We start from the raw sequence: 26,717 nt of genomic DNA, 5'->3' as shown, positions 1-26,717 counted from the left end.
AAAAAATGAAGAAAAATATTTCATCCAACAAGTAGAGGAAAAGAAAAATTAAAACTAGCTAAAACTTGTTTTTCTTTTTCTGAAATGATTGTACAAAAGGCACATCTTTAAATAGTTGAATTTAAGTTGAAAATTGACTATTAGCAATTTTTTTATTCTAAATTTTGCATTTACAACAACGATAATGTGGCTCAGTATTAGATAAAAGCTCATTCATGTAAAAAATTCTTTATTGTCTTGATTTTTTAACAAAAAGTATTCTCATGTAAAGCTTGTAAATTTTAGGAAATCAGATATGTTTTCAGGTTTATGTATTTAAATGTAAATTTTGTGCACATTTTAGGTTATACAAAGGAAAATGAATACTACATTTGAAGACAACAATCAGTTTCCTTTCTTCAACAAATCACTGACAAATGAGACTTTGGACATAAATAATGAGCATGTCAGTTCAGAGATGGAACGGAAGCGAAGAATTGCACAAATAGCGTTTCTTATTATTTCTTGCATAGGAATTTTTGGAAATTCTGTATCGATACTTGCTATGGCATCATCCAAGAAACTACGAAGTCCAACAACGACATTTGTCATAACCCTCTGCATTGCTGATGGTCTTTTTTGTGTCCACACCTTTATTAATAATACCATGCCTCAGTGGAACCGCAATCACTACTTTTGCGTTTTGATTTCAGCAGCCAAATGTTTCGTCGGTACCGAGTCAGTGTTTCTACTAGTAGCAATAACAATCAACAGATATGTGTGTGTTCATTACCCAAAACACTACAGCTCTATGTACAGATCAAAATACGTAGCTGGTCAGATAGCTTTTACGTGGATGTGTGCTTTAACCTTCGCCATTTTGCCATTTTTTGGATATTTTGGAACATATGGATACCATCCCAAAAGCGGACTTTGTGTCCTTTTGCAACCAAACTCGAATTCGGGCACAATTTCCTTTTTTACGACCTTTTTTGCGCTTCCAATTACTGTCTTTGTGATTTGTTACTCAAGAATTTACTGGTCCACTTGTAAGTTATCCAAGCAATTAAGAAGTCTTGACGTTTCCGTGAATGCAGCCTGTGACAGATCTTCAAATCACGTTGATGCTGGAGAGATGAAAATTTTGAAAGTGATGTTTGTCATTTCGATTAGTTTCGTGATTTGCCTTCTTCCAATGGGACTTGTCAAGTTGTATGACAATAATGCAAACATCCCTGCTCTTACAGTTCTATCATACTTGGGTATCAACCTAGCAAACGTGATTAATCCTATAATATACGTTTTGATGGGTGCTGAATACAGGAAGGCATATTTAGAACTATTTTCATGCAAACGAATTCAGCAGTGGTAGTCGAGTACTTCCGGTACAAATGTAAAAGCTTAATTTTGGCACAAATTTTATTCCAATTTTACTTTATCTGGCAACAATTAATTTTTAATTATAATTAACAAAAATACTATGTAACAGAATTATGAATGTAATTTATATATTTTTTAAACTGTAGTTGTTTGCGTGTCTTATTTAATTTTATATATTACTCAATGATTCCATATTTTACGATATTTAAAATATATATATATATATAGTTCAAAATAAAGATATATAAGTTCAAAATGAAGATTAAAGCAAAGAAAAATTAAAGACATATGAAAAAGGGAGAAGTAATAAGTAAAGAAATAACAAACAACAGTTTAAAAAAAAAGATGAAATTCTATTTTAAAAAACCGAGAAAAAAACCGGAAAAAAAGATAAAATCTTTTCATCAGCCTACACGATTATATCCGTAAAACAGAGTGCTTTCTGATATTGTATCAATAAAGCCAAAGCAAAATATATTAATACAATAGTGTGAGGAGCACTCAAAAAATTACAACAAATAAAATAGAACACAAAAGGTAAAAATAACATGTAAAAGCAGAAAATAAAATAAAATAAAATAAAAGAAAAGAAAAAGAAAAAACAGTAAAATTGAACTATAAAGCGAGTAGCGAAATCAGATCAACTTACATGGACGGAAATTTTTCAAGAATGATTTAATAATGTTTTCGCAGAAAGATTGTCAGATTACAAAATATGAAAACAAAAGCGCAAATTGAGTGTAACAAAAGGGTTTTAAAGTGTCGTTTTTACTGCACTGCTGAAGTGATTTGTTATTCTGTGCATTGATTTGTTAGTTACCAAGGATGGTCCCGAAATGGATGTGCGCGAGGTAATATTATACTGGATAATTTTAAAAACTGACCATAAATAGTTTTCGAAAATAGATGTTTATTTAAGAAAAAATATAAAATAGAAAAGAGAAACATAAATTGCCTGTTTCGCAAATAATTTTAGCCACGGATTTGCACTAAATGGCTTAGCGCATGGAAAAATTATATAAATTATCAAAGAAAAAAATTTTAATAGATAATTTTAACACGGATTTGCCCGAAATGTATTTCCACATGGAAAAATTAACAAATAAAAAATTTTAGTAGATAATTTTAGTCATGGATTTGCACATGGAAAAATTGTATAAATTAATAAAGAAATTTTTAGCAAACAATTGTTTATCTTAACTTTCTTCGTGTTTTCCTGTATTTATTTATTTATTTATTATATATATATATATATATATATATATATATATATATATATATATATATATATATATATATATATATATATATATATATATATATATATATATATATATATATATATATATATATATATATATATATATATATATATATATATATATATATATATATATATATATATATATATATATATATATACTTTGGATGCGAATCAAGGTCCACAGATGGCTAATATAGAGGCAAATATGAAAATTGCATAAGTAGTGTTTTTCATAATTGCATTTATCGGAATATTTGAAAATTCGATACCGATACTTGCTCTAAGAAGATCGAAAGAGCTTCGAAATCCAACAACTGCATTTATCGTGAATCTGTGTATTGCTGATTTGATTTATTGCCTGTTGATGGTAATCAACTTGCAATAGAGCTTGATTAGAATATAAAACTTGAGTGGAATCAAAACTACTATATTTGTCTTTGGAGTGCAATGGGGAAATATTTCACAGGTGTAGAAGCAGTTAATCTAATGGTTGCAATCACCATCAATAGGTACATCAGTGTAGTTTATCCAGTATTATATCGCTCCGTGTACAGTTCAAAATATCTAGCTTTACAGATAGCTTTTACCTGGATTTATTCCTTAACTCTATCGCTAATTCCGTTCTTTGAAGTTTTGGGAAGCTATCGTTATGATCTTAGTAAAGGACTTTGCCTTATTCTATGAACGCTGAAATTGCCCATAATATTTTTATTATAACTGCATTTGCTTCCCCAACACTTGCATTTGTAATTTTCAATCTAAGAATCTATTGGGTAGTACACAAGGCTTCGAAAAGAGCTCGAAAATCCAACATTTCAGCAACTCCATCACAATTCCATCACTGCAAAGGAGCTAGTAAATTCAATCTTTCAGCAAACAAGATTAGCAAATGTGAGAAAGTGTCAAATCCTCCAACAACTCCAGCAGTGCTAAATGCGACTTCAGAAGAAAATTATTTCAGAGGAAAAAATACATCACATCATTTAGATGATAAGGAATCGAAACTTCTAAAAGTTATGTTAGTGATCGTTGTGGCGTTTATAATTTGTTATTTTCCAAGCACATTTGTTAAAATATACGACAGAGAAGCAGAGATGCCACTTTTTTCACTTTTCTCTCATTTCACTGTTAATTTATCAAATGTAATTAATCCTATTATATACATTGCAATGAGTGCTGAATTTAGAAAAGCATACTTAGGATTATTATTGTGTAGAGAAATCTGGTATGTACACCCTAAAAACTGTACCTCTGATTTCAGAGGCACAGGCTAAATGTACCGTGTATTTTCTCGCGTAAGAGGCACATAACTAATGTGCCTTTAAAAATGAGAGGCACGACGAGAAATGAAAGGCACCAAAGCAAACGCCAGTCAATGCGCGGTACGAAAAGACTTTCGTGCCTCTCAAATTCGCTTCATTTCTTTTTCTTCGGTACGATCATGTAACGGAGAACAAGCGCATGCGCACATCAGTGAAAAATTTTATGACGAAATACGTTTTCTGTCCCCTCGCATCCACGCTACCGATGGAAGAAGTTTTCTACAAATGTGTTCTATTGATGTTATAAAAATGCTTGAATTTGGTAAGTTTAATACTTATATCTTATTTTTATATTAATTCCTAAGTAACGACGGCATCTTTTTTATTAATACATTTCAATTTTTATTAGTGAATTATTAATGCTACAAATCTTATAAAAATGTTTAAGCGAGAGAGCTAACCCTAGTTATGTTTACATTTCTGTTGTAGTTGTATTATTTATGTTTTATCATTATAATATTAAGAGGAATGTTTTTAAAGTGCCCTATATTTGTTCTGTAGTGTTTGATTATAATTTTGTATGAGGTTTTCAATGTGGCGATTGCTATGAATAAGAAATCATTTTTATTTGAAATACCAATTTGCTTTTTTGTTTATCTTAGTTTACATTCGAGAGCTATCACAGAAATTTTCTCACAGAATGATTGTATAATTTAAAAAACAACGAATGTTTTCGAATTTTTATTATAATTATGAAAAGTATACTTTCAATCATTAGCTATTTTAGAAAACAATTGACATTGATATCTAATTATAATTATTTCAAACTGTTACTAAACTTACAGTTGATATAAACCTGAAGAAAAAAATAAGATTATGCTTTATTTATATTTTAAATATGGTGTAAGCATGGGAGAAAAAGGCAATCTTCTAATGATTTATAAATTTTTAATTAGTTATTATTTTTTTGGAAAAAGTAATGTTTAAAAATGTTTTATTCTAACATCACAGCTTTCAGTGTATAATTTCAAATTTTAGTTCTGAATTTATGACTCAAAATAGATAACATGGGATATATAATTATTTACGACTGTGAAACTCCTTTTAAAAATTTTAACATTTCAAATTGAAATTTAATTTATTTGATTTTTAAAAAGGATTAATAGCTTGCTCCAGGGTGCTCTTGTGGCACAGCTGGTTAAATTATCTTTCACACTGCTTATTAGAGAACTAGGGTAATGAGTTAGATCCTGGCAATATATAAAACAACTGGCGTGTATACTTTGCATATAAATTCTGCCACAACTGAAAGTTCTCTCATTGGTTATCATGCAGAAGATTCAAACGAGCTAGCTCAAGCGGAGTCCACTTTATCTGACCAGTATCAAAATTACATGGCATTTTAACCATGGCCGTTAAAAAGTAAAGCCCTAGAAATAGGATTTTTGGTCATGGTTGAGTGATGGGCGGTGATGAGTACCTTGCTCTTTGTTTAAAATAATATAATGCCAAGTACTTAACAGCTTGAACTTTTTAAAAAATATTAAAGTATTGTTAACTAGAGCAGTTTAATTTACATAATTTTGATATCAATAACTATATATAAAAAATAAAAAAATTATTTGCATAACATTCATTGGATCACAAATGGATTAGATATGCAGAATCGCTGTTGTGTCACTGGCATTTTCCAAGATAAATTCTTAATGCTTTATCGATTTATACTGAATAATTTATTAAAAAAATATTTGGTACTTCATATTCAATGCTCAACACTTTATACTCCATGTTTTCTTGCTACGAAAAGCTACCTAGTAAAACTTTCTAATTCAGCATCAGTGATAATAATTTTTAAGAAACTTTTTTTTTTTTATTGTTATTGCTACCTTACCTGTGTTACTTAGAATAACATTATCAAAAAACTTTTATTAATCTATAACTAATGCTTTTCCTGAACTGTAGTAAAAAAAATATGAAGCGAAGCAATTTTGATAACAATATTTAGAAAGAAAATATATTGATTGTAAGGATTGATATGTGTATAAACTTGATACAGTGAAATTTTTTTTTTTTTTTTTTTTTTGCTCTCTGAAAGGCAATTTAATGTTTGTGTAAACTAAATTTATATTATTAGTATAACTAAATGATTAATAGTTTCTTTTTGCTGTTACTTTCTGTCTTGACTGTGTTCCAGTAAATGCAAAAAAATGTTTTTAACTATTAAATATTTCTGTAAATAATAATTATTTTTATAAATAATTACTTTTCGATTTACATTTGAATTTTCTTTGTTGACTCCAATTTTGTTTTGTGTTAAAAACAATCCTTGCACTTTCTTATGTATTTAAGCTTAGATAGATTTACACTTTTTTTTCTTCAACATGTTGAATGCCACACTAATTTTACATGGCTTGCCCGTCTGGCCAAAATGATTTTTTCAGTATATAAACCATTTTAGTAATAATAATAATATAAAAAAAAATTAGAGCATTAAAAATTTGTTCGAATTATGTGTTTCGAATAATCTAGGTTTCGCCGTTCACCGGTGACCCCTTTGGCATTCAACGTGTTAAATTAGTTCAATAATATTATATATAAAAATTATTTTAGCTAAACCTATTCTTAATGTAATAAAATCTTCATGAATGTATTTGTGTACATTGTGATAGAAACTTTTAACTACTTATTCAAATAAAATACTCTTACATTGATAAGTCCTGTTTTAAATGTTCTAGCCGAGCTGAATGCATGATAAAACACTTACATGGAGAGGAAAACCACTAAGCCTGCTACAGTTAGTCTGGCGTCCAGGGTACTCAAACCCATGATCCAACTACCTCTGAGGGTATTTTACATCAGCACTGTGGTCAATGCTAAACTATAAATAATGTGGATGCTGTGGGAAGGATTTGATCAGGCCTCCTCTGCAAATGCTTTACCCATGTACCTCCCCCGGCAAAGTGTTTAACTTGAGCATTTTTTCTTCCGGATACAACCTTTAAATATCCGTTGCTATTTCTCCGAATTATTGTGATTCTGTATTAATAACTAGTGAAAACTAAAAGAAAGAAAAATGTGTGTCATTTGATTTTTTTCAAAATTTGGAAAATGTTTTAATAAAAGTTCTCTGTGAAACATGTGGACTTTTTTTTATAAGAGTCTGCATTAAACAAATCTTACCATCTCCAAGTAAAATTGACTTACAGTTGTTCCACTCTGTAAAGCAAATTTATCTATATGTTATCACCTTTTACTATGATATTTTATTTTCTCATTATAGTGCTAATTTTTTTTAATTTTGTTTTATTTTAAACTATAATTTTTGTAAATTTGGTTTAGGCTATTCTCACTGGTTAAATTACTCATTGTATTAAGTATGTTTACCATTATAATTTTACTTCCGGTGTTGTGTTTTCTTTTTTTACCTGCACTTTTTCTTTATTGACCTTTAATTATGATATTACTATATATATATACATAGCCTATCAATTAAATAATATTAAGTACAGTTAGTTCTAAAAAAATTGAAAGCTAATGTTCCCAAAATGGGAATGATGGCGCCTAATGGGTTAATATGCTTCGCCAAAATCAGGCTTTTAAAAAAAAATTCATTTCAATAGAAAGAAATCTTTGATTTTACACTTGTAAAGTCATTTGATTAAACATATTTGATGTTATAAAACATACAAATTGTTCAAAATCTACATCTATAATTTTAAAATATTGTGAAAGTTCTATATTTTTCCATATTTGTGTGCAACTGTTACTAAATTATGTAATATTGTTCTTTATGTGTGAAAATAAAAGATATTAGATTTCATGATATTTAGTGTTTAATTTTGATTCTTATAAAGCTATTTTATTAAATCTCTAAATATTTAAAAAATATCTAAATTTATAAGAAATTTCCATTTTGAGGATACTTTTTGGAAAAAAAATCCATGAATTATATTGACTTGGAATAAACAGAAATAAATATTATTTTTTTATACCTATATCTGATTAGAAAAACATCATTGTAATTGTTGAAGTATCATTAAACGCTACATAATTAAAGAAATTGTGTAAATTTACATATTTTATAATTGCCTATGAAAAAGCCTTAGATGGAATCCCTTGAGATGATCACCTCAAGTGGCCAATATTCAAAGAATTCAGAAATATTTTTCATTAAGACTTATTATAATTAATATCTTGGTAATAGTGTAAACCCCTTTTTATATGAAGTGCAAGCAAATTACAAATGGGTAAAAAAAAAGTGTGTTCAAATGTGGTAAATAACAGGTTTTGGTACCACTAAATGCTTATTTCAATGAGTGGTTCATAAAAGCAAAATCTAAGGTACAATGTACCTTTCAAGCTAAGTGGTACATCTGATTTTTGCTTCTGAAATCAGAGGTTCATTGTGCCTTTCATTTTTAAAGGCACGTTGTGCCCTTAAAATTCAGAGGCACAAACGATCCAAATGTGCCTCTGAAATCAGAGGTACATTGTGCCTTTCATTTTTAAAGGCACGTTGTGCCCTTAAAATTCAGAGGCACAAACGATCCAAATGTGCCTCTGAAATCAGCGGTACAGTTTTTAGAGTGTAGTGTCAACCTCATCGAATGATGAACTTATCAGTGCTTCATCTCAAAAGGGGTAAATCTCTTTACGGTAAGAAGTCAAGCTCATCAAAACACCATATTTGGTATATTCGTCATTTTTTTGAGGTTTTGCAATGTGTCGCATGCTATAGTCTATGCTATTTTGATAAAATTTTAACTACACTCAAATGCTATTGAAGTACACCTTCTGACTAATATTGCATTTGCGTAAATAACCAGTGTTTGGCCATTGACAGTGATGACGAACAATAGCTTAAATGCTTTACAGGGTGACGCGTTATATGTATCATGCGCAAATAAAACGTTTTGGAGAGAGAAAGGAAAACCCTGCACCTTTATTGTAAAAAAAAATCGTACAATTTAGAGGTGCATTTTTTGCATTCCTAGGCAATGCGTTTGCGAACAATATTCAAATAAATGATTTGTAGTAAGATATTTATTAATGGATGCTAAATTACGTAATTGCTATACAATTTATAATTTAAAAAATCACTGAAAAAGATAGTAATAACGATTTTTATGTAAATAAGCGGTGTGAATTTGAAAACAAGCTGAAAAAAGGTCGATATCCGCTATCTGCACCAACATGAATTCTCAATGTCATCTTTTTATTTCACAATGAGCAAGAATCCAAAAAAAGAATCCATATTTAACGGATTTTTGCTTGCACAAGAGTAAATACCGTCATCCGGAGTCACTTATAAGCTGACAGGATAACGTTAGCAATTTTCTACATAATTTTGACACGCTAATTTTAGAAACACTATTTAGAGTTTTGATTGTAAACCTTCTGACAATGTCAATGTTCCTTGCTTTAGAGGAGTTTTAGATCACACATTTCAAAGCTGTTTAGACTTTTAAGGTAAATTTATTTTACATAATTCTAATAGTTTCATCATCAATTTGTACTTTTCAAAACGTAAATAAAAAAAAAATCTTAATTTTAACTAACTTTAATTTTTTCTCTCAATACAATCTCAAATGGTATTGATAATATTTCCATTTAATTTTTTTTTCTGAATAATTAAACTCATTGTTGCTTCCTGCTCAGTAAAAGGCAAAATTAGAAAATTTTGAAATTGGTCAGTGGTCATTTTTAACAGTGGCTACTTCTTAAAACGTGTGGTTATTTTCTTTTAAATTCAAAATTTTAAGCGATTAAAAAAAACTGTTGATATTAACAATGTAAAGGCCTGGTTTCTTAGGACAGGACGCCGTCAGCTGGAAATCAGCGCTAACCTCTGATTGGTCCATTTGTGAGTTTGATAGTATACGTCATCGAACGCTCATCTTGAACTACAATTACCGTCCAACTCAACTGCAGTTTGATTACAACGTGACGTTAACCACAGAAGCAATGGCGGACAACATCCTGTTGCACATTGAAATCAGCCAAGATTTTGATTTTGACATTAAACATAGCTTCTTCTTTAAACATAGCACTCTTCATTTAGCTCAGCTATAATGTGTTTTTTCTTGGACAAAGTCATTATTTGTTCTCTAAAACACTGGTCGACAATAACAAAATCAATACAAATTCAAAATAAATATTTGTTTACGTTATTAACGCATGCGCAATGAGAGATAATGTCTGCGTTGGACCGACTGCTCACGCTGAGCTAACAAAAAAGTATTTTTTTGGCGTCAGATCTACGTCAACTTTCCGCTGACGCCCAGATAAAGCGTTAGTTCTAAGAAACCAGGCCTTGAGCTAACAAACCAGTATTTTGTTGGCGTCAGCGTGACGTTGACGTCCCGCTGACGCCCAGATAAGGCGCTTGTCCTAAGAAACCAGACCTTAAGGCATATCTTTTGAAGCATTTCATATAATATGAGTCACATTTAAAATTAAGAAAAATTTTAAGAAACGAGCGTGAAATAAAATAATTTTCTGAATATTGTAAAATGTTTATAATAATTTCATATTTATTAAAAAAAACGGAAATAATTTACATGGATTGCATTTTCGATGAAAAAGTGGCGAACGGATGGCGACTGATAAACAATTTTTAATACCAATTGTTTTATTTTATCACACGTGATCAGTTGCTGCCATTAATTTAGCATTATACTGTATAGGGCAACAAAGACCACCAAATTTCCCCCAAAGAATTTTTTTTTTTAATATTCCCAAGGATAGACTAGGAGTAAAATTCTTTAATAATTTTAATTTTCAAAAATCTTCTATTCCTGCTTTAAAAACGTCTGCATTTATCTTAAGAAATTATAGAATTACATATGTTGGTAAAAAATATTGATATCTGTAAAATGCATAACAGGAGTCAAATTTATTCTGTTTCTAAAAAAAATATTTTGTTTTCTTTTTTTACTCTTAACGGTAGACACAATTTTAATCGTCGCCTAAACTTTTTTTGTCTTTAATTTACATGAGTTAGAAATGTTACAGACATGTAAACATGGAGTGTAGCTGTAGATCCTAGCTTTACGTTAGTTAACTAACGCAAAAATTAAATGCTCATAAGTTGGATAAGTAAATTATAGCTAAAACAAAAAGTTGTCTCACTCACCTCAACTGACACAAATGTAGAAAGAGCTACAGACTTCACTTTATTCATGCTTATTATTATTCAATATCTCAGGGTAAAGGGATTTGGTTTTCTTACTTTTTTTGAACCGAAGGTATATTACATTTTTAACTGTTAGTTCATAAATTAAAGAAACAAATATTAAATTAGTCATTTATGCTTTTTAGGATGAAGATGTTTGTACACTTATAATAAAAAACAGTTTTTAAATAAAAGAAATTGAAGTCGTTTTTAATAAAAGAAGATGTCAAACACTATTTTCTTACTGTGCCACTTATGGCTGTAGAAAAACCAATATTTTTGTTAAATTCATTTAAGAATGTAAAATTTATTATACTGTAAATGATATTTTGAAGAAATTAAAGTATAAATAACTAAAAAAATGACTTTTCTTTGAATTAACTGGTTAAAGAATGAATCAGACCATGGGCGCACTGTTAAAACTGGACAACTGTATAAAATATACTTTAGAAAAAAAAAATGCTTGCAATTACTCTTTAGTTTCAATTAATGTTTTATCTTATTGTAAGAAATGTCTAGTTATAACACTTTCTTCTTTGTGATACTTGGATTAGTTACAATGTTTTCTTCGCAACTATAAAAAATGTATCGATAAATGAAAATTGCAAATTACTTAGTTTAATTAATATACTATTTATCAATAGGTTTTTGGAAATTTCGTATCGAAATTCAAATTTATTCGTACTCAATAGTTTATACACTCTAAAAAATCCAGGAGGAAATTACGGTAAAATTGGGTGAAAGTATTTTTCACCTTGAAACTTGACGGAACAAAAAATCTGATAAAGAGTATTTTTTTTATAAACTGCAATATTTACTGAAAAAACACTGAACTGCGGTAATTAAAGAAATGTAACTGTAAAACTTATGGTATAAAATTTTACTGTTAAAATGGATTTTACGGATACTGCACCCATAGTTCCAGTACTATTTTGCCGTAATTTTGCATGATATTTTTGCCAATGTCTCCAAGAAAACCAATTACAGCCTCAACCAGATGGCATCTTCCAATTCAAAAATGCCTGGCCACCTACCTTTTTTAAAAACTTATTAAAACTGCACCCATTACCACAATACCAGCAGAAAGTATTATCAAAACTAATAAAGCACCATTAGAAGCAATACGACAAGTTTACGCGGTTTCACGAAGCGAATAAGTGCCATCAATTTTGCTTCTTATTGCGTAATTAGTTTTTATTTTTAATTCAGTTACCGTTGATTTTGAATTACTTAGTTTTATTGAAATACGTTTCAAAGCGTAATCATGTGCGAAAATTAAACACCCAGTTTCAGACAATTTTAAAAAGGTTAATTTGATGCCGTAGCTACAACGATCACGTTGATCATTGAGCTTAGCTGATATAACGAGCAATAAACTCTTTTCATGATTAAATAAAGTTATAATTTAGCTGTACGGAATTCGTATCTACCAACCATTGCTGGGATCCGCACCCAAATTAGAAAGCTCTATCCCCGCAGCCACTATGGCTCAGAGACTAGCATTGGCTAAATGCAACATATGTGCAAGCAAAATTAGCTCACATCATCCAACTGTAGTCAATATTCCATCTTTTAACGGCCATGGTAGCAAATTTAGAGCACATAATGTAAAAAAAAATTAATCGCACGAAAAAAAAATTTTTAAACTGAAAAAAAAAATTTTAATTAAAAATTTCCTGCACTTTGAAATAAATGGTTTAATAAAATAATCGAAATTTAAACGATGGAATAAGTACCTATACGTAATTAGAATTTTCGGAAATTGAGAATTTATCGATTATATATTTCTTGTTTTTTAAATTCTTTATTTTTCGTGATTCCTGATAGTTAAGGAACATTATTTACAATTTTTTTTAAATTATCACTTTTCTATTGCTTATGTATCTGAAGATTGGGAATCAATTTTTTAAGGATCTAAAACTAATATTAATTGAATTGAACCGAAAAATTAATCAACTGTTTTTCCTCTCTAACTTCTCCTTCATACTTTAAGCTTATTCTCTAAATTTGTGATGAAAAAAATTATATTCAGATGCTATGATAATTTTTATTTTTGAAATATGAGATATAAAATAATCTGCAGGGCCAGCTGCCATGCTGGAAGGTTTTTCTACGAAGTCTCATTTTAGAATTTTTCAAAAAATCATGAATTTTTATTCCTTGATGAAAGATAGATTTAATATTATACAAAGCTTTACGTTTTATTTTATATTTTACAACAATCGTTGAACAGCCAATTTTGAACATTATTGCCAAAAAAATTGATAAGCATCATTGGGAAATAACAAATAGTAAAAGCAGCCACGATGACTAACATTACTTTTAAATTTTAATATTTTTATTATTGACAAGAATTATCGCCCCTCTGAATCCAATCACCTGATTAAGTTGCTACGGCATTTAATTTTGCCGCGTTGCAGTTACAGAAATTCCTTTACTTGTTTAGCAGCTTCTGAAGCGACCCAAAAAATTCTTAGATAACAAATCGCAAGGACAATCACTGGAAACGCGAAGAAAGATATAAAACAAAATGCTTATGTTCCTTTTTGTCTCAAAATTATGTTAAGTCCACTGTTAGGATCATAATCATATTTTCTCCAAATTTCGAAGAAGGGCAAGAGGGATATTATAAAAAAAAATAAAAAAAATCAAACTACGCAAGAATTATCTGAAGTACTAGATATTTCGTTCTGTATTTCAAATGATAATTATTTATAATCATCGTTGAGCAGCAGACTCAATTTCCCGCTAACTCGCATCTGAGTTACACGGTGAGGAAACCCATGAAAACCTCTAACGGTTAACCTGACTTTAACCCATGATACGTCTACCACTGAGGCTATTTTATGTCAGCACTGTAGTCGGTACGAGCCAGGTGGAGAATTGGTATCGACCAGTCATTGCTGGGATTCGAGCCTGGGTCACCTAATTCTAATTGAGAGGTGAGGGCTCAATCCTCTGACCCACCACGGATCCAATGCATTATTTTCATGATACATCCTGTCTTATAAGGAGAAAACAAATAATTTTTTCTGTAAGTCTTTTATTCTTTTTAAATCCATGTACTGTCTTGCAATTACGTAGTGACTCTTCATTCTAATTGAAAATTCCAATTGAACCTCACTGAGGGGTAAACTAGTGATGGACTGATATCATGTGTTTTAATGGATACACAGAATAGTTAGAAAAGGTATATTCTATGTTTAAATTAGGAATTAATATTCCATTTTTGAGATAAACTTAACTTCAAAAAATAAAAAAAGTATTTCATCCAGCAAGCAAAGGAAAAGAAAAATTAAATCTAGCAAAAACTTGTTTTTCCTATTCTAAAATGATTGTAAAAAAGGCACACCATTAGATAGTTGAATTTAAGTTCAAAATTGACTAATAGCAACTTTTTTCTTCTAAATTTTACATTTAAAACAACGATAATGTAGCTTAGTATTAGATAGAAGCTTATTTATGCAAAAAAAACTTTATTGTTTTGATTTTTTTAACAAAAAGTATTCTCATGTAAGGTTTGCAAATTTTAGAAAATCAGATATGTTTTCAGGTTTATGTATTTACATGTAAATTTTGTCCATATTTTAGGTTATACAAAGGAAAATGAATACTACATTTGTCGGCAGCATTCTGTTTCTTTTCTTAAACAAATCACTGACAAATGAGACTTTGGACATAAATAATGAGCATGACAGTTCTGAGATGGAACGGAAGCGAAGAATTGCACAAATAGCGTTTCTTATTATTTCATGCATAGGAATTTTTGGAAATTCGGTATCAATACTTGCTATGGCATCATACAAGAAACTACGAAGTCCAACAACGACATTTGTCATAACCCTCTGCATTGCTGATGGTCTTTTTTGTGTCATCACCTTTATTAATTACACCATGCCTGAGTGGAACCATAATCACTACTTTTGCGTTTTGATTACAGCAGCCAAAGCATTAGTCGGTACCGAGACAGTGTTTCTACTAGTAGCAATTACAATCAACAGATATATGTGTGTTTATTACCCAAAACGGTACCGCTCGATGTACAGATCAAAATACGTAGCTGGTCAGATAACCTTTACGTGGATGTGTGCTTTAACCTTCACCATTTTGCCATTCTTTGGATATTTTGGGAGATATGGATATCATCCAAAAAGCGGACTTTGTATCCTTTTGCGACCAAACTCGAATTCGGCCAAAATTTCTTTTTTCACAACCTTTTTTGCGCTTCCAATTACTGTCTTTGCGATTTGTTACTCAAGAATTTACTGGTCCACTTATAAGTTATCCAAGCAATTAAGAAGTTTTGACGTTTCAGTGAATCCAGCCTGTGACGGATCTTCAAATCACGTTGATGCTGAAGAGATGAAAATTTTGAAAGTGATGTTTACCATTTCGATTAGTTTCGTGATTTGCTTTCTTCCAATGGGACTTGTCAAGTTGTTTGACAATAAAGCAAACATCCCTGCGCTTACTGCTCTATCATACTTGGGTATCAACCTATCAAACGTGATTAATCCTATAATATACGTTTTGATGGGTGCTGAATACAGGAAGGCATATTTAGAACTATTTTCCTGCAAACGAATTCAGCAGCGGCTGTCGACTACTTCCGGTTCAAATATAAGAGCTTAATTTTGGTACAAATTTTATTCCATTTTTACCTTATCTGTAAAAACAATGAATTTTCAATTATTAACAAAAATACTATTAATGTACAATTTTTTATTTTAATGCAACAGAATTATGAATGTAATTTACTTATTTTTAAAACTGTAGTTGTTTGCGTGTCTTATTGACTTTTATATATTACTCAATCATTCCATATTTTACGATATTTAAAATTATTTTCAATTAATGACATCTATTTGAGATATATATGTTAGAAAGATATTGAGAAAAAAAACATTGTGTTATTCTCTATTAATGTACAATTTTTTATAATTTAATGTAACAGAAATTTTATGAATGCAATTTACATATTTTTTAAACTGTAGTTGTTTGCGTGTCTTATTGAATTTTATATATTACTCTATCATTCCATATTTTAAGATATTTGAAGTTCTTTTCAATTAATGATATCTCCTTGAGATACGTGTTAGAAAGATATTGAGAAAAAGAAAGTTTTGTGTTATTCTCTATCAATGTCCAATTTTTTATAATTTAATGTAACAGAAATGTTATGAATGTAATTTACATACTCTTTAAACTGTAGTTGTCTGCGTGTCTTATTAAATTTTATATATTACTCTACCATTCCATATTTTACGATATTTGAAATTCTTTTCAATTAATGATATCTCTTTGAGATACCTGTTAGAAAGATAGTGAGAAAAGAGAAGCTTCGTGTTATTCTCTTTGCAATATATTAATAAATAATTAAAAATAATAACGGCTCGTTGCAGTACTTTAATAATATGTGTTAATTCATTTGCTTTTTGTATTTTAATAATAGGTTGTGATTAATAATTATTCGATTTTTTTTTGGAAATGGGGAGTGAACTTATTATGGGAAAGAAGTCGAGATATTTATATATATATATATATATATATATATGAATTACAATAAAATCTAAAATATTTTAATTTTAACTGAACAAAAGTTCATGAATTTAACGAAAATAGAAATTCTAAAGTGTTGAAAAAATATTGAATAAATTCATTACTTTTCAAAATCAGTCTATCCAAATTGGAAAATAAAAAGTAAAAAATAACATCGATTGCAATTGCTGATTGGCATGCATTACAATAAAAATGAAGAGAATCCAAAGAGAATGTGATTATAGTGAAATAACATATATTTAGGAATTGAAAACAAACACCCAATAAGTATTTGAAAACGGCAGCAAAGAAATTAATTCGAAATTTTAAACAAAGAAATTAATAGGCTTAAATCGAAAGTAAACTGAAACTTATAAATTTTCTTTAATCATACATTTTGAAATCTTAAAATCTTAAAATACTAACGTATTCCAATTTACCTTAAATCACAAATAGTAATTTATTCTCCAATTTAAGAACTTGTCTCGGTAGTAAAACACTTTAGATAGGATTCTAATAGATAGGATACTGTTTTTTACCTATTTTGATATTAATTTTTGCTTTCTGAATAGTTTCAATTAACCAGCATTATTCATAAACAAACTGTTGTCTTCGCGTGGTTTGTATCAACACACGGTTGTGGGGCTAGAGGGGACATGTCTACAGTAGCCTCATTCAACTTCCAATGTAAGAAATATGTATTGGTTACAGATGTAACACATTTGAAGCTATTTATTTTCTAAATTAGAATGATATACCTTTACAAATAGTAGTCTCAATTTCAAGTAAAATCACATTGTGTCGTAACTATAAATATTAAATACCGAATCACTAGTATATAAGGCATGTTAACTTGATTCTATCAAGAGGTACCTTTCGATAGATGAAGGTTGACATAGTCGATAATTGAATCCTATATAAGGCATGTTAACTTGAATCTATCTTGAGGTACCTTTTGATAGATGAAGGTTGGCATAGTCTATAATAAAAATCCCGGAAATGATAGGAACAAGCCAATATCGATAAATAAATCTCCTCAATGGTGACCTGCGGACGTGATCTGAACACGCTAACATGATGGATGGTCCAGATTAAACAGCTGATTAGCTTAATATAAACTGCTCAAAGAAAAAAAAATTCGGTGAAGTAAATAAAGTCTCCCGGTAATAAACAATACTGAAAAAATAAAATAAAATAACGAGCAAAAGGCTATAAACAAAAAAAAAAAGGAATAAAAAAGACGAAGAAAAAATGAGCAAAATGCAATAACAAAAAAAAGAAAGAAAAAAAGGAGCAAAATGCTATAAACTAAAAAAAATGAAGAAAAAATATAATGAGCAAAATTTAAATAAATAAATAAACAGCATGATTCAACTAGTGGTGTTCATTCATCGAATTTTATCACAGATAAAATTCTAGAAGGGGAGTAATGTGACGTAACTACCACTACAAATATTAAATACCGAATCACTGGTATATAATACATGTTAACTTGAATCTGCCGTGAGGTACCGCTTGATAGATGAAGGTTGGCATAGTCTATAATTAAAATCACCTCAACTTCATCGCAAAACCATTATATTAATCAATTTTTAAAATATTTTTAACGAAAACTTAAAGGGGTTGTTTTTTTAGGTTCGTTAAAAGAATATAATTCAATATGGATAATTAAATAAAATTAAAGAAAAAAATTAAAACATATTTATTTTTATCATACAGTAAACTAAAACAGACACCAGCGAGCGACCCCTTCTTCTCTTTAGTGAGTAGTTTACATTGTTCCATTGAGAAAAATAGCGTGCATCTCGCGTGGTGATCTTTGGGGTCATATCATCATCAAGTTAAAACTGGTTATTGAAATTAATGCAACGTAAAATTGGTTATGTCCTTATCAATGCAGCGGAAATAAGCTATCTAAAAATACATCGCAAAAGGCAATCGCGTTGTTTTCAGAGATTCTATTGTTTCTGGTAAGTACTTTTAATGTTATTCTTTAAAATAAACTGGGATATTATAGCTTATAAGTGAATATTTGTTAAAATTTGTACAGTTTTATTATCAAATACATTTATCCAGAAGTAAATGCGCTGCTAATAGTAAAAGGGGTGTAACTCTATATTTTCAAAATATGCATTTTGTGTTAATATGTACCAAGTTTAGTCACATCTTTCGTTATAAAAACGGTGCAACTCCAATATCTGCGCAGCACTATCTGAATTCTTGTATTGGTTTTCATTTTCAAAAGCTCGTTTTTCTCAAAATTCCATTACAGGGAGATTATTTAATTTTACAATGAACAATAAAAATGTTAGAGATTGTTCGTATGACAAATGGTGGTTTTGACGAGTTATTTTTAATATTTTGTACATTTTAGTTTGTTTCTAAGGAACAAATTTCATTAAAAATTTAGGCATAGAAATTTTATTTGTGGTTTTATGCAAAATTTAATTATCTTTTTCTTTTGTATGCAATTTTGTTTAAATTACATGGTGACCGGAAAAACACGTTTTCAATATCTAGTACCTAAGATGCATCAATCCTTTCTCAAAGATAAGATTATGATCTTCAGTTCTTAAAAAAAAATTGACGCTGTTCTTCTAATCATGAATCTTTCTTTTTTTCCATGGAAAAAGACATTTACCAAATCTTAAAAGAAGAAATAGTTACTAAACTTCTAATTCCAGTAACTAGCACAACTATCGGAAATGCATTTCAATATACGTTTTATGCTGACGTGTCAAACTTTTCGACAGCATAAAAAAAGTTTAAAATATTTTCCAAGCAAATTAAACTGAATAATCTTGGTTTATAAATGTTGTCTGGATTTGGGTTGAAAATGTCTTTCTTAATACCGGTGAACTGCTCTATTAGAAATTAGTATTTTAATTTAAATATGTCAATATTTATTCCCCAATAAGTTTGAAATAGATTAATTGGACAAGATTGCTTCTTAGATTAAAATTTATTTCATGCTGGATATAGATAAACCTTCTTGAGAGTGATAAATGATTGGGGGTTATCAAGTTTGTTCACGCTAGTCTCGTGTAGTGGGGCTAATGTGGAAAAAAACCCAACTCTTTCCTTTAAAAAAAGATATTACGGAAAACTGAACGATTTTTAATTCCACATATAAACCGGAATGTAGGTTAATATCAGTATTATTTTAAAAAAATACTACGTGAATTAAGAATTAAATTATTAATGCAATTTAAGTAAAATTTAGTTTAGTAATTTAAGTATTGTAAGTAAGTATGATAACCTTAATTTAAGTATGATTTTTTGACAAACTTTAAAAAAAAATGATCACATTCGCTTCTTTATAACAAGTGAAGAAGTAACTGTATGAGTGTTGTTGTTGAAGTATGCCTGTTTAGGCAGAGGGGGTGCGATTGTTCTTGTTTTCCAGTGGCGCCATCTATGGCCAAGAATTCGACTTCTGCCACACCATACGTCACACCCGTTTATAGGGTGTGACCCATTCATACATCCATTCATTCATCCACAGATCGTAATTTTTACCTGAATCAGAGAATGATCGATCTCCAATCCAGTACCCCCAGAGATGTTGATTTGCTATGGGAACATGAAGGACTTTTACGGCTCGATAGATTTAACGTGCATCAGTAACTTTACTAGACGGGGAGTCTTCGGCCGGCTGGGTTCGAACCCACGAATTTTCGGACATGAGCTCCCTACCGACCAGGCTATCCCGGCCTAACTGTATGAGTAAGAAGGCAAATCGTCAGCAAATTCTCAATTAATTATCATCAAGGTTTAAAAGTTAACTAAACTATAAACATTTTTATCATTTAAAAACCTACACCTAACTTCGAATTAATAACAAAGAAATTCTTCAAGTCAAGTGGTATAAAACTATTTACACTGTAAATACGTAATTCCTAATATTATCTTAACATTAAGCACATCGTCAGCATCTCACCAAGATTTCGAATGTGCAATTTTAACAATAGACAGTATCGTACATTTTGCGTAATTATGACGATAGATTAATAGCATTTAAATGTGCAAATTCATTTCTTTAAACATAAAAGAAATTTATGCAACAATAAATAAAAAAAATTAATATACATAAAATCACAATAAAACAAAAATTATTCTCAGTTGATAAATGAATTAAGAATTTGAGTCCTGTTGGTCATTTATTTATTTCAGTAGTATTTCTCTTATAAGAAAAGGTCCCATAGTGGATCATAAAACGTGGTTCCCAGTAGATCAATAAAGTCAAGTATCATTAACTGTGGTCAGTGAGTGGGTGGGTGAGCACTTTGATCAGTCTACGAAGGAGCCAATGGTGCGTGGTATCGGTCCTTGTTAAATCTCTCTATCGTAAAATGCTTTACTTCGCGTGCATTTCGTAAGGCTATGAAAGCAGGGGCGTCATCGTGTCTGCAAATATCAGAACTGTCATGGTATGTATTCTGATCATCCTCTGGGATATTTCTCTGACAGTCGACAGTAGCCCAGTGGGCAGCTTTAGTGTGACGTATTTAAAGTTTTGCAACTACTACTACTAAAAATTTAAATTACCTGAATTTTCATCTTATATGGCTTAGTACGATGCTATTGATCCTCAGTTCACAACGACAATACCTATTTTTCAACAAGACGTTGTAGTTAAATTATAAAAAGCTTCTGAAATTCTCCGATTTGTCAATTTTCAACATTAAAAACTGTTAAAAAATTTTTTTGGTCTCCATTTTTGAATTTGAGATAAGTGTAGCATTTAAGCATTTTAAAAAAATATTTTAAGTTCCTTTTTAATGAAGTACTACGCATAATTAAGGTTTAATGAATTAAATAAGTGAATATTGCAGTAACTTTGCATGTAATATTTTCACAACAAAAACTATTCTCAATACTTAAATTTCATACAATCTTTAGTGAAATATTTATGATAATTAAAATATTTTAATGTTTTGATTTTTTCATGAAAATAATTCTGACATGAAATTTTTGTAAATTTTAGGCAATTCAAAAGAAAATGAATATCTCATTTGAAGACGACATCTTGTTTGCATTTCAAAACAAATCATTGTCAAATGATACTTCGGTAACGATTCAAGGACACAGTTCTGAGATGGAAAAAAAGAGGAGAATTGCACAGATAGTATTTCTTGTAATTTCATCGATAGGGATCTTTGGAAATTCTATATCGATTCTTGCCTTGAGATCATCGAAGAAACTTCGAAGCCCGACAACTACATTTGTCATAACCCTATGCGTTGCTGATGGTCTTTTTTGCGTCTATACTTTCATAAATTACATCGCTCCTCAGTGGAACCACAACTACCACTTTTGCATTTTTATTACATGGGCGAAATTTTCAGTCGGTGGGGAATCAGTGTTTTTAATGGTAGCAATTACAATCAACAGATATATGTGTGTTCATTACCCAATACAGTATCGTTTCCTGTACAGATCAAAGTATGTAGTTGTACAGATTGCGTTTACGTGGATTTGTTCCTTAATTCTGACCCTTTTCCCATTCTTTGGAATTCTTGGAAATTACGGATATGATCCCAATAGTGGACTTTGCCTCATTTTGAGACCAGACTCAAACTCAGCCACCATCGTTTTTTTCATACTCTACTTTGCGTTTCCAATTTCTGTGTTTGCTATTTGTTATTCAAGAATTTTTTGGGCCACCAGTAAGTTAGCCAAGCAACTAAAAAACTTTGATGTTTCTGAAAACCAAGCAAGAGGTGAGTCAGCAAATCATATTGACGATAAGGAAATGAAAATTTTAAAAGTAATGTTTGTTGTTTCATGCTATGCTATTTTCCAATGGGACTTATCAAATTGTTTGACAATAAAGCAAACATACCTGTGCTTACTGCATTATCGTACTTGGGAATCAATTTATCTAATGTGATAAATCCCATAATATACGTTGTAATGGGTGCCGAGTACCGAAAGGCATACTTTGAGCTTTTGTCCTGCAAACGAAATTGACATGCGTTTTCGACTGCATCAAATGTAAATATGTGCGTTAGACTATATTTTATATATGTTTCAGGAAAGCAGAATGACATTATGGTTATTGTAATGAATGTTATTAATATGCTATTTTAATACTGAGAAGCTCAAAGTCCTGGAACACCTGCCTAGCAGCGTGTGACCTCCCCAAAAACACGCGTAAAAGCCGCTACATGAAGTGGCACAAACTTGACTAATCTATGAAAGTACATTAGAGACAATTTAAATTATGAATCTTACAAGACATTCCTCCTCAAAGGATAAAGTGGGGGAGATCTCTTCTGAGAAGCACCTTACAAAATAAGGTCAAGAATGTTCTTGTCTCGGAAGTTAGGGTGTTAATGGAGGTGTCTGTAACCAGAAAAGTGTTCCGGAAGCCACTCGGTATTGACTCTCGACGTAAGAAGAGCCGAATTATCCTGCTGAAATTAACCACGTTTGTCAAAATTCACAATGGATATGAATGTCATAGGCCATTGTACATGACATATCACGCCCCCTGAAGACACCTAATACCTTGGTAGAGCCTCTACCAGTTTGAAAAATTCTGTTTTGGCATATGGGAACTATTGCTCGAGATTGTTCCCATATTTGAACACGTAGATCTACCCGATATATAGAAGAGTTCCGATTATCCAAGTTTCTGCTTAAACCGAGTTATCAAATATTCCAAGATTTTTTTTTCCAGTTCCTTTTTTATTTTTAAAACTATGAAAAAAAATTCTAATTCTGAATTTTATCTTCCAAACACCCAGGAAAACAAAATCCATCATTATCACTCCTTTATCTTTTTCATTGTATCAACACGAGATTACCGATAAAATGATCGTTAAAAAGGATATTGAATCTAGTGAAGATGATGAAGACAGTGGAGATGAGAATCAACAAATAGAAATCCCTCATATAGATGGACTCAAAGCTATCGAAAGTGCTCTTAAATATATAGAACAAGAAGAAGAGGCGACGCCCGCCTGCCTGTTATCCTTAAAAAAATGATGAAGCATTGGCTGCAGAAAAACGCCAAAGTAATGTGAAACAAAAAACGATTTAGGACATTTTTAAGTAAGAACTCTTTAATTCTCGTAAAATATGCTCTTTAAGTGTTTTTAAGTAAGCTTTTTAATTAAGATATAAATTGTATGTGGTGTACTCGTATAAATTTTGCATTTCCTAAATATATTACATTTATACCTACCCTTTTTCTTTCCTTTTTTTATACTCTTCGCTTCAACTGAGTTTTTCGGTTAATCGAGTGAGTCGTGGCCCACATGAACTCGGATCATCGGAACTCTACAATTGTAAGGAAGACTCGTCAGTTCATTTCCGAGTTAGTCGTCGTAAATAATCGGGACTCTACAATTGTAAATGAGACTCGTCTGTTCGTGTACGTCGTGAATCCAGTCATTCACGGTAAAAGGAGTGAATGGGTATAGGGGAGAAATAAAGCATTATATTGTCTAACAAACAATGGTACACGAGTGGGCCTTTGGGACTGCAAACCCATATCAATTTTGGTCAGTTGAATACTTTACACATTGGTCCCTTTTGATGAGTCATCTTTGAAAACGATTGTCATCTGAGGAATGTTTGTATGCCTCTTACGCTCAGCAGTTGTCATTCTGTAATTTCGCGATCTTTTTCCGTCCGCCTCGACGGCGAATATTTTATTACTCCCGACATCAAGATATACTCGTGAAATGGTCTAACACAAAAATCCATATTCATTTCTACCATAAAGACACTGTTTCCCATTTTCGGTACACCGATTAAAACGCCGTGCTCAAATACGCTTAAATCTTAATAAACTGCCATAATAACAGCATGACAGACACTATTTATCTTGCATACGCATTGCCACCCGCTTTGCATTATTCTAATTGCTTGCAAACCCCTGTTTTTCACAAACGCATGCTTATACCAGTTTCTTAGGCTCTTCAGTGTAATACTAATGTAGTAAGTAGTATAAAACAGTAAAGTTATAATAGAGTTTTTATTTAAAAAATATAAAACAATTTATGCTTCTTGTTGGCCGCTATTTACAATTGTTGTTGGCAGTTTTTCCCCCATTTTTTTAATTATTTTCCATTATTTACTTATAATAAAATCGCTTAATTCATTGATAATAAACGTATAATAAGGAACTGGTGAGTGCATCGGTACAACACTGCAACACAATTATAAACAATAAAATGATAAAAATCATATTGTCGTAAAACTTGCATGTTTTGTTCAAATTCTTTTTCTTTTCCTGCTTTAGAAATAAGAAAATCTACGATTATTCAAGGAATTCGGAATTTTTTTTCTATGTGACAGCTAGAAATTAAGAAATTGGACAGCAAGAAGCATCAAAAGGTGACAGAAATTGAACATTGAAAACAACAAGGTTAAAAAAATCGGAATATAAACTGTCTAACAATTTAAAGGCCTTTATTAAAAACCTTAGTACTAACCTGACAAAAAATAAAATAAAGACAAGTTATTAACTTTCCATGTAAGCTTTACACATTTGAGGAAAATGAGCTAAGTATAAGTATTCAGTCGTTCTAAAATTTTGCGTCACCTTTCTAAATTGTGCAGTTTAATATTTTATGTCATTTAAATTTTATTAAATTTATATTTACGAAGCATTTACCTTTATTTTTATCAGTGAGTTTTTGGTGGAATATGAAGTAAGTTTACCATAAGAGTTATATTATATCAGTTAAAATGATAAAAACGAAGTTAAAATTATATCAAATTTGAACTTCGAAATGTATGATATATAACATCACTGAACATCGTGAGGTATAGTCATCATGCAGTAGTTTTTGTATAGGAAGTAGTCTTTACATTTACAAACATTGATCAATAAATGCAAAGACTGTTAAATAAAAGTAAAGATTGAAGCCTATATAAAAGCGACTGCCGTTTAAAATATACTACTTGCAACAAAGTTTGGTAAACCAAATACTTTGTTGATCTACTTCTTGACGATAATATAGATATTAGCTTTTTAAATCACAAACTTTTAATTGATTAATATTTTACATTATATTTTTAAGCAATGAATTTTAAATTCTGTATCAAAAACTGAACTAAACTTTATCTGCACTTTTAAATGTATCAGAAACAGAGGTCAACTTTTTTCAGATGTAACTGCAATATTCATTTCCAAACTAGGGTATGTTTATTATGTGAGTAAGAAAAACAAAAAGATCTTATGTGTATACAATTAGGTAGACTATTAGGTACAACTAGGGTATGTTTATTATGTGAATAAGAAAAACGAAAAGATCTTATGTGCATACAATTAGGTAGACTATTAGGTACAACTAGGGTATGTTTATTACGTGAGTAAGAAAAGCAAAAAGATCTTATGTGTATACAATTAGGTAGACTATTAGGTACAACTAGGGTATGTTTATTATGTGAGTAAGAAAAACAAAAAGATCTTATGTGTATACAATTAGGTAGACTATTAGGTACAACTAGGGTATGTTTATTATGTGAGTAAGAAAAACAAAAAGATCTTATGTGTATACAATTAGGTAGACTATTAGGTACAACTAGGGTATGTTTATTATGTGAATAAGAAAAACAAAAAGATCTTATGTGTATACAATTAGGTAGACTATTAGGTACAACTAGGGTATGTTTATTACGTGAGTAAGAAAAGCAAAAAGATCTTGCGTGTATACAATTAAAATTCAAGGAAATTTGTAATTCAACGTTAACGAGAGCGCTGAAACGTATGCAACGTTGAAGCGCTCTCGTTACTATAAGGGTCGAATTGGTTAGAGTGCGAATTCTAACTGAAACTCTGTCGAAAAAATTGAAGTACAAGTTTTATAGTTTCCTGACAAATTCAAACTGAACTTAATAGACCGTTTCCCGTCTAGCTACAGAGCTCAAATTTCAATGAAGCGATGTTCCGGATGAAAATTTACTTAATTTACTATTGAAAAAAAAAAACAATGTAAGTGCTTCACGGTAGATCTCGGGAATAGTGATGTGACAACTATTTTCCTTCTATGAATGAATGCTATAAACTGTAAAATAAAATTTAAAAAAACAAATGAAGCAAAATTTAATCTTGCAGTTTTTATGTAGTCTTGCAGCAAATGAAACAAAATTTAGTCTCAGT

General features: G+C 30.3%; 2 protein-coding genes and 1 long non-coding RNA gene across 3 annotated transcripts in view; all 3 read left to right on the top strand.

The window, feature by feature from the left end:
- The window catches only part of LOC107447110 (G protein-coupled receptor moody-like), a 41,355-nt gene extending 38,758 nt beyond the window's left edge, over window positions 1–2,597 (top strand). The window contains exon 2 of the mRNA XM_071179126.2: window positions 344–2,597. Within this exon, the coding sequence (XP_071035227.1) occupies window positions 359–1,351 (993 nt within the window). The 5' untranslated portion in view covers window positions 344–358 and the 3' untranslated portion in view covers window positions 1,352–2,597. The remainder of the gene's footprint in view (window positions 1–343) is intronic.
- A 1,469-nt stretch (window positions 2,598–4,066) lies between these two features.
- LOC147813783 (uncharacterized) lies at window positions 4,067–7,708 on the top strand. The gene is made up of 2 exons (XR_015432534.1): window positions 4,067–4,207; window positions 6,621–7,708. It is a non-coding gene; the product is annotated as an uncharacterized LOC147813783 (long non-coding RNA).
- A 4,835-nt stretch (window positions 7,709–12,543) lies between these two features.
- Window positions 12,544–24,283, top strand: LOC139426950 (uncharacterized). Its single transcript, XM_087160100.1, has 4 exons — window positions 12,544–12,666; window positions 14,651–15,436; window positions 21,585–22,463; window positions 22,496–24,283. The coding sequence occupies exons 1-4, from the start codon at window positions 12,544–12,546 to the stop codon at window positions 22,568–22,570; spliced, it is 1,863 nt and encodes a 620-aa protein (XP_087016226.1). The 3' UTR covers window positions 22,571–24,283.
- The last annotated feature ends 2,434 nt before the right edge of the window (window positions 24,284–26,717 follow it).

Source organism: Parasteatoda tepidariorum, chromosome 3 (assembly GCF_982258835.1).
Source record: "Parasteatoda tepidariorum strain Cologne lab strain chromosome 3, Ptep-v5.0, whole genome shotgun sequence".
NCBI classification, from domain to species: domain Eukaryota; kingdom Metazoa; phylum Arthropoda; class Arachnida; order Araneae; family Theridiidae; genus Parasteatoda; species Parasteatoda tepidariorum.
Note: the sequence above shows the minus strand (reverse complement) of the source record. Positions and strands in the feature narration are given on the sequence as shown.

Bases quoted from the DNA above. Each gene is read 5' to 3' on its own strand.
- LOC139426950 (XM_087160100.1), top strand. From the start codon at position 12,544: ATGGCTCAGAGACTAGCATTGGCTAAATGCAACATATGTGCAAGCAAA. The intron at 12,667-14,650 runs GTAAAAAAAAAT...TCCATATTTTAG, and splicing joins GCAAATTTAGAGCACATAAT to GTTATACAAAGGAAAATGAA. The intron at 15,437-21,584 runs GTGATGTTTACC...TGTAAATTTTAG, and splicing joins AAGAGATGAAAATTTTGAAA to GCAATTCAAAAGAAAATGAA.